General features: G+C 36.9%; 1 protein-coding gene across 1 annotated transcript in view; it reads left to right on the top strand.

The window, feature by feature from the left end:
• Window positions 1-15,608, top strand: part of NEK11 (NIMA related kinase 11) — an 82,934-nt gene that overhangs the window by 5,055 nt on the left and 62,271 nt on the right. Inside the window, exon 3 of the mRNA XM_039549815.1 lies at window positions 11,599-11,764. Within this exon, the coding sequence (XP_039405749.1) occupies window positions 11,599-11,764 (166 nt within the window). The remainder of the gene's footprint in view (window positions 1-11,598; window positions 11,765-15,608) is intronic.

Below are 15,608 nucleotides of genomic sequence, written 5' to 3'. Positions count from 1 at the left end.
CATCACGAGGGGGTGCTCGCCTATCACAGTTCATTCCTTCCATGCCTCAAGCACGAATTAACGAGGGGATCCCCCCCGATTTCTACCTCTTATATACTAATGGATGACAAAAATACTGTCCCAGTTGAGCACAAAAAACCAGGTAGCATAATGGTATAGAGTGGTATAGAATGGTAGCATAATGGTAGGATTTAGAAATACTGGTTTCTTAAGGTGGTAAAATATGCTAGAAGTCACATACTCAGTGCTGCTTTCAGATAATCTCATATGGAACCCTATGGGTTGCTGCTTATGTTATATATACTTTTAAATGAAAATTTACGTGGTTATGATTCTTACTTTTTAAAAAGAATGATCTTAATACAGCTCTGAAGGCACTTCAGTGGAAAAAAACCCACAAACAACACAACTGTGACCTCAGCAGAATTAGAATTCTATTTTTATTGTTTCAGAGATGATCTAGAACATGCTGAGAGAAATATTATGTACAGTGTAAACTCAGACACAGATAATTTCCTGAAAATTGCTATAGTCTGAAGCACTCTGAAAGAGCATAGGAATAAATCACAGAAATACAAATTCCCAAGAAAAGTGACATATTGATACAGAAGCTGTTCAGGGATGTCTTTTTCGATTTTCCATTAGTGCAATGTCTACAGAATGAGTTATTGCAGAGACTAACAGTGGTTATCATGTATTTCAAGCAAAACTTTCGTATGATTCTAGAAACAGTTTTAGGTTGTGCCGTGTATTTTGTTACCTCTCAAGGATCATACCTATTGTGAGTGAAGTGTTGTACACAGAGTTGCTTTAGCTGGGAAGGAGAGAGAGTTGATTATTTGGGGCATACCTCAAATTAACAGACTTATTTCACATAAAACTCTCAGGGCTGCTCAGGCTAGCAGTGCCTGCTTCTCTAAGAGGTACATGCCAGCTTCATGCTCCTCTCCAGTTCTTTGTATGGATGGGATCAGGATTACTGACTTTCTGAGATCATACTAGATCAGTATCATATGGTTGACCTGCATACTCCATAAACAATAAGGTTATGAAGTACACAAGTATAGTAGCATATGTAGGTCCCTTTAACTCCCTCTTGAGTCTTGCATTGTATGATACATTCCTTGCCTGTTGCTTTAACTTTCTAACTGTATTTTTTTTGTAAACTGTATTTTCTGGTGCAAGAATTTTTGTTGGATGATTCTCATCGAGTATGACAGAGTTAAATAACTCAGATAGAAGTCCCTGCAATTTACATGAAAGCAGCAGAGTAGAGAACAAAAAGAATGCCCTCATAGAGAGAAAGGTCAGAATCTGGGATGTTCTTCACTATAAGCGAAGTTTCTCATGTACTAAACCATCTATACAGGAGAGAGATTATCAATTTCCCCCCTTCTTTTGGAAGAAACTAGAATCAGAATTTAAATCTTAGACCCTAAAGCCAGTTAAGCACAAGAGATACATCTGTACAAAGCAAGCTTCTTAGTTCCAGTTTACACAGAATATCTTGGTTTGTGGGTTATTTGATATTTATTTGTTCCTGCACATTATGGACCTAAAGCTACCCAAAACAGAAAACTTGGTTTGTATAAAGAAAGTAGCAGGATTGTACCAGCATTTTTACAACTAAATAATATTCCTGCAGTCACTTCTATGCTAGTCCCCCTGAGTATATTATGAGTTAATTATAACAGGTAATTATGGTTGAAGACAAAGTCTTTTACAGGAGAGATTGAAGTTCAGCAGTAGTCTTGAAGGACAGTGCCATCACTTAAAGAAAATTAATGCCCTAATCTATTGTGCCAAGGGAAGCTCTGGGTTAAGTGTCGCTGATTCATAACCATGTATGGGCAAGCAGCTGAAGTACACAGTAGGCAATAGGGACTTCCAGTTCATAAATATTCACAAGGCATTTACGTGTCCCTGTGGTGGAAAGGACATGCTGCCGAGTGCCAAACTCCCTGGACCACTCCACTGTGTGGTAACTGTGGGGTGTCAGCTCAACTTCTGCATCTGACTTGCTTTATAGCTTTAATCCAGACCCATGCTAGGATTCCTTGGAAACTGTGCGCTTAGCTGAATAATTTATCATGTGACTTTCAATTATTTATGACTTCTTATAACAAATGATATAAAATCTAAAGGTGGAAGAGATTTGTAACTTATGAATATCCAAGTGACCATCAGCAGATTGCTGTGTTGTCAAGTCCCTGTGTTTGCTGCCTCTTTGCTTCTCTGAAGGAATTCCAAGCGAATGGTCATTTGATGGTGAATTGATCAAAACAGTAACAAATTACTCCCTGCCACTTGTTGTGTGCACATTCATCTAATTACACTGCTTTCCTTTATTCTTCTTCATTTTATAATAATTACTAGAAATTAAAACTGGAATTTATTAGGACATTTTAGATTTGTGAACAGATATTCATTATCTGCTTGAAAACTGATCAAAAGTGCATTTCCTGTAGGACCTTCCTGATTGTGGCTTACTTTTAAGTTTTTCTTAAAGAACCATTTTTGGCTTGGTTCAGTCATGTGTGCCTCTGCTTCATGGTGCTTTGTGACACACAGCTACCGTGTGTGTCAGCAGAACTGCCATGCTTGCTGAGGAGTACGGTCATGCTTGGCCCAAATAAGAGACCATGAAAGCATACCTTGTGGATTTAGCGATAACAGTTTGAGAAGTGAGCCTTCATGAGCTTTCCACTTGAGTGACCAAGCATAACTTTTGGATTCTGTGAGCAGTGTTACAGAATTCAAGGCCTAGAGCTAAGTGTCTAAGCAATTTCCTTGCTGAAGCCTCTGTGAGAGTGGCTGATGCTCTCATGCTTCAGTTAAGAGTACACCTGCAATGGAGGTTGCCAGGGAGTGAAACTGTGAATGTTTTGCTTCAAGTTTTAGCAGGCAGTCCCAGCTATGGCCACAATGGTTTCAGATAGTTTCTAGTGCAGGCCAATATGATCCTGATTCAAAGACAAATTTGATAACCTCGGATTCACCCAAAGCAGATTTCACTGCAGACCATGTGGGAAGGTGCTTTAGTCTCTACCTCCTGCATCCCTGTCAGTGCCCAGCTTTTCCTGCAGCCCAGCATGGCACAGTCGGGTTCCTCCAGCTCAATGTAAGAAAGTTTAGGAAGTTCCTATGTTGGATAAGGCTCTAGTAGGGGCTGCAGGGTAGCTTGGCATTGGAGCAGAGATGTAAGATTTTACCCTGCCCATGCTGGTGATGGATTTGGCAATTTAAAGTCACAGCCATGCTGCAGTCCTTTGCACAGGCAATTACTGTATTAAAATTTCTAGTTACCTCATAATCAAAAGCATAAACCTCGGCATTCTGTGTCTTCTTTGGAATCAAAAGATCCACACTGGAACAGGTCAAGACCCTTCATTCGGCTTGTGTAACACAGGCGTCTGTGAAACCCTCCGCAGCGATGTCTGATACAACTTTTACATCTCCTAAGTCACCTTTATCAGCTTTGGTGGTATTGTTATTGGTTTTTCTTTTTTCTTTTTTTACTGCTCCCCTTTTGATACACCTTTCTTAAACTAAGTAGCCTACTTTCTCATTTTCATTGGGATTTGTCCATTTGACCGGGGAGGATTCTAACTAGGTCTTTAACGTGTGTAAGTGGGAGGCAGCACGCCTTAAAGGAAATACTGCTTGGTTTTACAATAAATCTCATCCCCCACAGAGCCAAGCTCCCAGGAGCTCCGTGCTGCAGCACTCATCACATTCTGATTAGACGTGCAGGCAGTGAGCAGTGCTGGTGGCTGAGTTCATTGTTTTGAGAATTGTTTTCAAGTAACCTTTCCAACATTGGGTGGAGATCTGTACTTAAGGCATTACTGGTGAATTACCGTTCTTTGAGGTGCACAGGGGAGACAGAATTTGATGATTTTGTAATTAAGCAAATACCTTGAGATCACTTCTGTCTCATTTTGCTGAAATTGATGTTTAGTTTTCATGCATTTGTAAGCTAGCCTTAGTAAGAAAATGGGGAGAGGTGGAGTATTATTACTTTAGGTTGAACTGTGGCCACCTGCCTCAAAGATACTGTAGGTTTTTGAAATACTTGAATATGCCTGTCTACTGTATCTTCTTATGGGCTACCCTTGTTGGCAAGGTGTTTCCTCTTAAGTCTGCATCAGGGTGGTTTGAACTTCTTCCATGCGGAGTAAGCCTCCAGTTATTTGTTGCATTCAGTACATTGTAATGAGAAAAATGCTGCAGTGAGTGGAATAAATTCTGGATTTGCTGGACAATGTTTTTCCCTATTTTTTTTCTGTTTTGTTTTGTTTTATTTTGTTGTTGTGCTTGTGTGACTTACTAGTAACTGTAATTCCTAGCTGTTGTTTCTCTTACATCCACAGTGTGCCCTTCACGTGTTCTGAAACAACTTTTCAATGTTGTTGGGTAGTTGCTTAATTTTTTAATTGCATGTGTTTCACTGATTGTTAAAAGCAGAGTATCACACTCAGGAGGGCTTAAAAGTATTAAACGATTTTTATCTAACAATGGATGTTATATGCAATTAATTTCCTCAGCATTGCTTGATTCCCTTTGCCTTTGATTATAGACTATTTTAGTAACATGCTTTTGTAAAGTTATAAACCATAAACCATGCTTTTATCTTTTTCTACACTCCTTTCTTTTTTTTTTTTTTTTTTTTTTTGGTATCATAGATGCTTAAATGCATATCAGAAATAAACACTGAAGGAGATTCCTGAAGGAAAGAGACATGTAGGGAGAGTGAATTTTCTCATTAAAATTGCAGCAATTACTGTTTAAATTACTTTTGGGAGTTAATTCCACTGAAGGGACAATACTGTTGACATAAATATCCTTGCAACAGTGAATAATTCTGCTTAAAAATATATTTAAATTCAGAAGAGAATCAATTAAATTTGTCATTTACAAGTGTTTTAGTTGAATTTCTATGGAATGCATTCTTATTGCAACTTTTAATACATCTGGTTTCCCTTCACAACTCCTGTTGTTCAAAATAGTCTGTTTTCTATGAACTGATGAATATAGATCAGGTGATATGAAGGTCTTTCTTCAAAATTTCAAATTACAATTAATTTCAAAATTCAAACTAATTCCTACAGAAGGAAATTTCTTTTTGGTAGATGCTCTAGCCCAAGGCTGCAGGTAGGACAGTTATAACATCGTAATTATGAGATGCTTAATCATATTAAAAAGCTTGAAGACAAAATGCTGCATTCAGTCTTTAGTTCTGTAATGGTGTCTCCTCTTGTTTGAAAGGGAATGTTAATTAGCAGAGAGCAGTTAGCTGTAAAGTACATTAAGTCTGTGTAATGAAATCACAATGGAGAAATGCCTGGTTTAGAAGATTCGTTTTTTGATGGAAATCTTCAAAGATATAGAGAATAAACAAATTATTTAGTCCTTGTCGTATTCCTCAAAAATCCCATTTAGGCTAGGGGCAGCACAATGCTTCATTGCATTCTTAAGCAAGACTGGGCTGTAGGAAAAAGGTTGGATGAACAGTAGAGGGGGATAATGCAACATGAAACCACAAGGCATTGCTAAATATAAGTACACAGGTATTAGTCAGTACCTCATAACAATTTTTAGTAATTTTCCTGTTAAGACACAAATTTCTTCACTTCAATCACAGTCTAGTAGTATTTGATTTAGAGCTGAAACATATGAGTAGACTATAAATGTATTTATGATTTTATTTTTCCATTTCTCTCTAGGAAAAAGGTTCTAATTTCAAAAATATGTCTTTAGAGGAAAATTCATCCTTTATTAATCAATGCTTACTTTTATTCTGTCATTTTTAATCAATGTAGATGGCAACCCAAAATATCCCAAAGAATTATTCACAATAAATGCATTTTAATATCTAAACAAATAATTTCATTTAATCACTTGTTCAATTCTGTGGAAGATAACACAATTGCTCTGCTTTGCTTTATAATTACTGATTTTTTCCAAAATTGGCACATATGGCTGACCAAATTTATTTAAATGATGCCCCTTTGTATATACAAGAGTTTGCTCAGTGCAGAGGAAAATGATACAAACTGTTTTCCTTAAAGCTAACTTATTTCAACAGTATTCTTTTTCACGTTCCAGAAAATATATTCTACATTTTTTGGGATACTAATTAGGAACTGATAATTTTCAAATAACCATAAACTGTTTTCACTATGAGCTGCCCTGTTCAGTGTTAGTGCATATGTTAGAGCATTTGAAAGTTTGGCATCTTGAAAAATATTTGTAAGTGCTATGATTGTGACTTGCTGATGGAAATGGAAAGTGAATCATCCATTTCACTTGCAAATTTAAGAAATCTCATCGCCATTCAAAGACATTAAAGTGAGGTTAAATTAGTTAAAGTGGTTATTCAGAAAATGAAATTATATTTAATCCATCTGCAGATATTACAGTGCTCATATAGCGATTGAATTCATAGTGATTAGCTCAGGGATTAGTTCTCAGTGTCTGTGAATGTTCATGAACAGTGTGAATAAGTTGTTTGGAGAACAGAAAAAACAACTTGCTGATAACTGTTCTGGCATTACTAGTAAGTCAATAATGTCCAGGGGGATGATGAAAAAAGTGCAGCATTTGATTTAAGAAGCTGTGCAGCGATACTTAGGATTGAAAAGGGGTTATGGCTTGACTAATAAATTCGTAGTGGGTGTGGGAACCCAAGATTTGATTTTAGAAGTTACATAGTCCTACTTGGGTCTGAAAGGCTTTGGATAGTGAGTAAGTTTGTATATGTAAGGAGGAATACCAAACAGCATTCACTGTTTGCTTTTCACTGGAAGTGTGGTAATCCTCTTGATTTTCCCATAGAAATCAAGTGTTCTTAATTTACTGTGTCTCTTTCCTTAGATAAACCCAAGTATTCTTCTAGGTAGGACTGATTTGTGTATGCTGACTTTTTGTATTTCATGGTTGCACCAGCTTCCTCTTTCTCTAACAGATAGATGAATGTCTTTAAATTATCTGACCATGCAGACATTGATGTTCCAAATATGATGGATAAAATGTAAAGAATGGCTATCTGAATTTTTGTTGCTAAGCTGTAAACTGCAGGAAAGAAGAAGCAGTAATGGTGGGTGACTTTACCCTGTCTGTAGGTGCCTTTGTTACCAAATTTCCCAGACCGTTTCCATTGTGCAGGAGCTTTGTACAAACTTTCTGCATGAAGGTTGTCACATCTTCTTCATTTTGGTCCCCATTTGTAGTGCTGTACCTTCTCTGCTTGCCATTTGATGAGTAGAAGGCATCACTAATTAGACAGGCACTCCTTTAATTTTATTGTTTGTGACCAGTTTCAGATCCAGTTACAGACCCAGTAAGAGGTGATGCATTTTTACAGAATTGCACCTGATCCTTGTACTGAGGAGTTATCAGGGTGAAGTGATAGTCCTACAAAGGTCAGCATGGATAGAAATACAGCACATGGTTATGGGTTATGGGTTACAACTCTCCATATTGGCAACTCAAAACCTAAATGAAATTTTAATTAACTGCGGTTAACTGAAAACCTGCCTGTGTAAAATGAAGTTTCAGTTTAATTAAAAACTTCAAATTTTGATAATATATTCCCAGATCACAATTTTTCTGCTATTTTATCAGACCTATTTATTCTTGACATTAAAGAGTTCTATTTCTTTTACTTCCTTCTCAGCAAGCAAATGTACCTAGACAATAATTCATGTTGCAGTTTACTCAATAAACAGAATGCATTTTGAGAAATACTGCCTTTTAAGAATTGCATCTGATCCAATAAACCAAATTATATAACAGCAAAGTATGTCACCGATGTAAACAAATACCAGATGGGTTGTAAGACATTCAATTTTAGATCACTGCAAATAGACTGAGATAAACACTGCTGTGGTGTATTGTCAGTCATTAGTAAAGCTCAAAAAGGGATTCCCTCTGCGTGCCCATATTCTGGAGGGTTCCACTTCATGTTTGTTTTTCTCTTTCTTTGAGTCTCGCTCTCTTTAGCCCCACTTGCTACCTGTTATTGTGCTTTCAGACCCAATGTACCAACTTGGCTGCTTTTCAAAGTGTGACAACACAAGCCAGCAAGATTTTGCTAATGAAAATCAGAAGGTGTTCCCAGAGAAAGCATTCCCAGGGAAGGGGTGTGGGCCGGTCAAGGCCTCTTGAGGGGTGTGGGCCTGTTGAGCCTGCGGAGTCTGGGATGTTGCTTTCTGTATTTTGGGGAGTGGGCTCATCTCTCGTGTCATTTTCCAACCCTGAAGGGATGGATGTTGTTACCTATCCCAGACCCAGCTTCCTCCAGGGTGGATGTACATGGTGACAGTTGGATTTTTTCACTCTTCAGATATGAATGCTTTCACTACAAGACTCTTTCAGTTGTCGTCAGTTCAAGATAAAGTTCAAAGTGTGTTTCTATTATTGATTGAATGCAAGGCTGAAGTTCTTTTCCACACAGTTAAAATCTGGAGGCTGCTGTTCTGTATTTAAGATATCTGCTAGCACTTCTATAATAAGATTTTCTAATTGTGGGTTCACTGACATTTTATCTTTAGATACATGGTCTAGTGGTGGACTTGGCAGTGTGAGGTTTGTGGTTGGACTTGATGATCTTAAAGGTCATTTCCAATCTAAACAATTCTATGATCTGCTTATGTGTCTGTATTTTACACTAAGTGAAATCTATAATAATATTTAAATTTAAATTAGCATACCTCATTCAGCATTATATCAGAAGGGGTAGTTAAGTATTGTATTTGGAAGATATCCACATTTTAGTGGGTTTACCTGGTTTTCCGTATTGCCACCTAGATCTCTATTTTCTCTGCTCATACAGTAAATCTGAGATTTATTAGTTCATGCAAACAGCTTTAGACCTTTTAAATCCCGCTTAATACTTGAACCTAAGTAGCAGAAAATACAGAGGCAGATTTTTTGAAAAAACTTGACTTTCAGGTGGATCTGTATACTCCAGATGGAGTCTTGATAAAATCTTAACAAGAGAGGCTATTATTCCCAATATCCAGAATAAACATTCATGTAATGCTCTTCAAAAGGTTTGTATAAAATAACTCAGTTTACAAAAATTAGTTAAGTAACACAATGCAGGCAGATTTTCAGCAGATGATCTGCAAGTACCATGTCTGAATTATGAGCCATGATGGGTCACTCTTTATTATAAGCTAACCATAAAATGCAGGTTGGATCATAGAAACAGAAACACCTTGTCTCCTTCAAAATGTAGAGCTGGATTTTATTGGTAGAGAGGAGATGCAGTCAGCATGGTTTAGCTAAGAAAGGTTTGTTGTTTTCTTATCATTACTAACCTTTTATTTGTGGGTCTGTCAGCCTATTTGACATCACCAGGGATGCCAAATTTGAGTTATCTTAGGAGCTCTATAAATCACAGAATGTGCCTATTTTAGCTGCCTGTTTGGATAGAATTTACTTGTGTAAATACTGAAATGGGGTAGGGTGAATTTAAGCACTCTTTAGGTGTTTTATGTATTGAAAAGTATAGTTAATTTCTATAGATGAATTTCTATCTAGGCCGAAGACTTTTATCTTTCTTGTTTTTCCTCTAAAGTTAACAGAAAAGAGCCACTTCAGATCTGGAGACTTCTCCGTTTTCTCTGTGAGGCTTCTGAGAATCTGACATAACTTCTTTGTCAATACTTAGTTAACACAGAGGTTTTTTTAGTACATATTTTGAATTTTTAAGTGTATTTGCCAAGATATTATCAAAAGCTTTGCAGAAAGTGTGAAGTCTAGTTACGTTTTTCATATTTAATGCAGTAAAATCAAACCTTATCTACATACAGACACAGTACACACATATACCAGAGACATGCAGATGTACCTGATCTTGATTGCATACAAAAGTTTTCTTTCTAGAAGCAAACATCTTCCAGCTGTGGGTATGAATTAGAATTGTGTTGCAGAAAACCAATACCTTATTTACAAAAAGTATATTTTCTTATTTCTTCTTCTGGGAATTAATTTAAATATGAAAAACACCTGTCATCTTGTCTGACAGCTGATGACAGCATTAAGATCACTGAGTGACTAAGATGACAAGCTATCCCTGCACATCAAAACATCAGGCTTTTATTGCTGTCTTGGGTATACAAGAAACTTGTATTAAGCGGTCTTTAACAAGGACTCATCCTGTTTGTCAGTTCTGTGACATGATTTTTATGAAGGAAGGAAGGAGTAATGACCCACGTCAGCTGAAGAAGAGGAGATTGCAGTAGGTATTGCCTGTCTGCATTCTATGAAGCTTGTCTGCAGAGATGCAAACAGATCAAAGGGCATGTTTTTTTCATCACAATTCCTGATGGGGATTAGGCAAGTTTATATGAAAATTCATACATTGCTAGTCAGAAACAGATTGTTCAGATTTAGGAAAAAGTTTTCTCATGAAGAAACACAGCTTTTTTTCCCCCTTAGATTATGTGAATTATTGTAGTTTTATCACTGTCATGTTTAACTCCTGTAGCATTACAACCATGCTCAATTGAATGGGGAAATTACCAAAAGCACTGTGGAAGCATCCCTTCAATCTGAAACTTGCCTTTCATGTATTCAAAAGTTTGGGGAAATTCATCACTTTGTTTCAGTAAAAAAACATTATATTCTCTAATAGTCTTCAATATCTCCTTCAGAAAATAATTATGATCTCTTTTTCAGTGACTGGTAAAGTAAATTGAAATGGAATGTGTTGTGTTGTCTTTTTTCAACTTTTAATCAGGAAGATCTTGGCAAAATATGCTTTGTTATAGTGCCCTGCACTGAGGGTTTTTTCCAGGTCAAGTTAACAGTAAACTGCCCTATTCCAACTTCTGTATAGAGATAATTCTGAACTACAAATTCTCCTATGGCACATTCATGTATTAAGGTTGAAGAATATGAAGAATCCCTACATTTTTCCCGCCTTTTCCAGGGGATTTAGGGTCTCCCTAAATAAACGTTAAATACTAAAGGATTAGAATTCATTGAAACAGTATAATTAGTTTCCAGCCCCAAATCTAGATTTGTACTTTTCACTTATGTGCTCAGGTGAAGGACAGGCTGATCTTTAGAAAAAAAAAGGGACAGCCTGAGTTTATCACCAGAAAAACAGCCACAGAAATATTATTCTCTGTGATTTTTCTCATGCCTCCTTGGAGAGACTTGGGCAGAAGCTGCAAATGCAGTTTCTTGCTACTCCTTATTTCATATATGAGTCTTTACCCTATGCTCTGGGTGGGTTTGAAATCACTTAGATTTCATTTTTTATTTATGTTTGTTATTACGCAGTAATCCATGGCACTGAAAACATGTTGTAAAGAAAACAGTGCAGTAGGTAATTAGTGGGAGAAATATTTCAAAACAGTATTTTTAATATGTTTCTTAGTATATATGGCGACGAGCATATTTGTTTGATTTTTAATGTATTCTCTTTGTTTACCCGTATTTGCCTCATCATTTGATGTTGCCAATATTTGGTCAATGTTACTATTTTTCATATAAGGAAATTTTGATGGGGTTTTGAATGTTACGTATTTTTATATTTTTCTGGTTTTATTAATATAAATATTTCTCTTTTTTTTCCTCTAGAAAGGTCCTAAAGGAAATCTCTGTTGGAAACCTAAAGCCTAATGAAACAGTTGAAGCAAATCTGGAAGCACAACTACTTTCCAAATTAAACCATCCAGCCATTGTCAAATTTTATGCAAGCTTTGTGGAGCGAGATAGTTTCTGCATTATCACTGAATATTGTGAGGTGAGACTGAAGAAATTTGACAGAATGTGTGTATTAAAATGGGGTCTTCTAAGAAGCCATTTTATAAAATGTTTTAGTTTGAACTTTAGTCTTTATTTGTTGCTTGTGGCATCACCTTCTACTTGTTAGGTGTGTTCCTTTCAGATAAGGAGTTTTATCTGCTCCTGTGAGACTCACAGATGAACAAACCACAGAAGAAGAAATAGGTAATTTTAAGTGCAAGTTCATTTGGTATTACAAGTGTTACAAGAAAGGCTTAAATGCAGACACACTGCTGGATCTGTGGGAGAACTCAGAAAGGTTGGACCACTTGTGTGCTACTGATAGGTGAGAGAGATTGAGATTGGGGGTGTGGGGGCACGGTATAAAATCTGGTATAAATGAGGAAGGGAAAACTCACTTTTGGAGATAATTACAAGAAGCTTAAGCCTGATCACATGGATGATGAGTTTGGCAGCAGCATTGGCTTTATAAAATGAAAACCAGTGTGAGTCAAAGACCAGAGTGTAGTGGATATAACAAATATTAAATCAGGATATAGTTACCATTCATTTTTTGACTCCAGCATTTGGTTTAAGAACATACTGCTGAAATCTGTCTTAAAGCTTTCAAATAAGAATTTAAACATATTTAAGCCAGTTTTTTAGTAGTTTATATAAAACAAGTGCCTACTTTGTATTAAATATAGATGTGCTCTTTCAAAAAAAATCTGTCGTACATAAAGTGATCTTTTAATGAAACTGTGAAGCAAACTCTTTAGCTGTGCTCTGCTAGACATGCTGAAATGCTTTGGAAGATAATGAACTTAGACTACTGGGTTACCTGTCCACAAATCAGATTTGATTTAACTAATCAAATTTCTTCAAGAATGTAGCTTTCATGGGAATAATTAAACAAGTACCATTCCTGTCAGTTATTTCTTCCTTAGAAGCTTTATTTGATGACAGTAAAATGCATATTTTTTGCTGGGATATTTAAAAATTAGATCTGAAATGTTCAATTCTGTGATACAATCTGAGTATTTGTTCATATACTATTTTAACACCCATGCAGGAGCTTTTTGTACCATTCCCTGAATGTCTGACAGCTGGGGTTTGAAAATACTGTCAAATCTTCAAGGAAATCCAGAGCTCAGAACTGAAGGATTATTCTGATCTAGTCCAGCCATTACCATGCACTCATAATTTTCTCTCTACTAGCAGTACAAAGTGGCCCAATACCAGATCAGTTAAACATGTAGGAATAAAGGAACCTATTTCAGCAGCACTATAGCATGTTTTATCTATCCACTGCTTTTTACTCTCTTTTGAAAAAATTTTTGTTCATTTGGCATAAAGTTATAGGTGAATAAAAGAATAAAATGATAGTAATTGCAAGCATGGCTCCTTGGAGTTTTAGGGTTTTTTATGCAGGTGGTATTAACTACCCTGCATGAAAATGTTTGGTACAGAGTTACCCTATGATCTGGGAGTCACATCCTCAAACAATGTATTTGAGCAAGGCAAATGAAGGAAGAGGAAATGGGTTCACTGGTTATGCACTAAATCTTTTCAGTTTTGAATCTGCTAGGTGAGGTCAGGATGATACTTGGCCCAATAGGATGTGCTTCTGACTTTTTCCCAAAGGACACGTTCTGTGGTAGCGTTGCATTTAAGCCATTACAATATATTTCATTGACTATTCAGACAAGTACAAAGCAAAGTTGCACACATTGCTATACAGTTTCTTTTCTATTTTAGGGGGAGTATTTCCAGAAGGTATACTTTTGTATTTACTTATTTATAACCTGCCTTTGTATGTGATGGGATTTAGGTTTTTTGACCTAAAAGATGCCTGTTTAAATCATGCTTAAATTGAGAATGAGAAAAATGTAGTGCTACCTGATCCTTGTTTGGAGGTCTAGTACATTCAGTTTTTCATGCATAGAATAATTACCAGATTGGCAGTAATTGGTACTCTTGGGCAGACTCAAAACAAAGAGCACACATTAAGTTGGCATGGGAACGGAACTACCCCCCTGAGCTTTATTCTGTTTTCTCCAAAGTACTGTGACTTATTCATTAGCCACCGTGCTTTGTTCATTCTTGCATGAGTAGCATAGAGGGAGCCTCCAGTGCAGCTGCCCTGTGCTATACCTTGTCCTGTGAAAGAAAAACAGAGAGCATTGGTCTCCGTTGCTCAGCTTGACATCTTTTATTACAACTAAATTTAATCAAACTTATAGAAAATAAGTATGTGTTCTGTTTTATCGTACTTGTTGAGCTTCTTAGACACTTTCCTCAGTTCAAGATCTTGTGGGTAATATAAACATTATCAGCTAACACTGATTTCAAACAAAGATGCCTTAATGAACCTTGGATTTCATTTTGTGATATAAATTGGACTTCAATAAAATACAGTTTTTACAAGGCAGTTACTTTAAAAGTGACATCATTGTAATATTTTATAAGGCAGAACTGGTTGTACTTTCCCCCAGACAATTATTTATGTCTCTTGACTGCGGACTCAGCTGTGGTGTGAGTACACATATGCTAAGGAAATCTGAGCAAAAGGAATAACTAAAGCAGTCAATGCCTGTTCACATTATCAGCTCTAGATGCTAAGCTGTTTTAAATAATTTACTGGTGTGTTTGATACTCTTGATATTTAAACAGAAACTGCAGCTTGGAAACTCCATATGTACCTAATTTGTTAAATTGTTGAATTCCTCATGAATTTCATTATACTGACCTTGCAAAATGCTAAATTGGGTCGACAAATTTTTTCAGAGTTTCACAGCAGCAGTATTTCAGCAATCTTTTATGATGTGTTTTTGTTTTCCTTTTTTTAGACTCAAGGTTAAATTAATTGTAGGATATTGAGACCACTCTTCCCTTCCTGAAGGTAAAAACTATGCAGTTATGTGAGGGCACATGTAGTGCTTTATTCAGCTGCTTTTATTCTCCTTAGACCTCTTGCAGGAATTGTCCCTCAGCTTCAGAGTATTCACTGCCCTAACTCTGTAGGTCCTACACTTACTTTTCTTTGCATTTTTCATAGCAATGTCTTATTGTGAGAGGGCACACATTGGGACAGGGAGAAACGGTGTTTGGAGCCTGCTGCACTTCATCTGTCCTCACCTGGATAGTACACAGTCCCTTGAGGCCAGCAGCCAGCTGACACATTTGAGCACCCCCTCAGTCCTGGGCTCTGGATGGTCTGGGGCATCTGTCTGGAACAGTTTATTTTATAATAATGACTCACTGTTTTTGAGGTGCGTGAGTAGATTCAGGCACAGCCCATCTGGTTGCCATGCAATGGAGTACCCAGCACCAATTTTTCTTTCCTTCCTCTTCTCTGCTGCAAGCAACCAGGGGGAAGCTGCTGAACATTTGGAGTTGCAAAAGGGAAGCAGCTGCTGAGAGTTCCAAGTTCCCAGAAGAGCTTCTCTCTGGGCTGCAGCAGGGCAGCAGATGGAGAGCTGAACCCATATTCCCTTCCCTAGTGAATGAGATGATTCAGACATTTCAATTAAAAAATTGCAGGACATTGTCAGGGAACATTTTTGATAGATGACAAAACAGTTTTGCTTTGTTTTAACACACTGACTTCTGAATATTGTAACTTAGAACCAGAAAGGCCATAGAAATTACTGTAAACTCATGTCAGAAGCACATGAATGTATAGATCTGCAAGGACAGAATCTGCTTATTTTGTAGCAGCAGTATGAGGCACTGTGGTGTTTGGAACAGAAAAACAAGAAATGCTGAAGACATCATAAAATGGTGAGAGTCAACAGTGCAGAGGAATAAAGGGTTGATGATGGGAAATGATACTGGTACAGTCGTACAGGTGAAATAGTTTC

This window comes from Corvus cornix, chromosome 2, assembly GCF_000738735.6.
Source record: "Corvus cornix cornix isolate S_Up_H32 chromosome 2, ASM73873v5, whole genome shotgun sequence".
Classification (NCBI taxonomy): Eukaryota; Metazoa; Chordata; class Aves; order Passeriformes; family Corvidae; genus Corvus; species Corvus cornix.
Note: the sequence above shows the minus strand (reverse complement) of the source record. Positions and strands in the feature narration are given on the sequence as shown.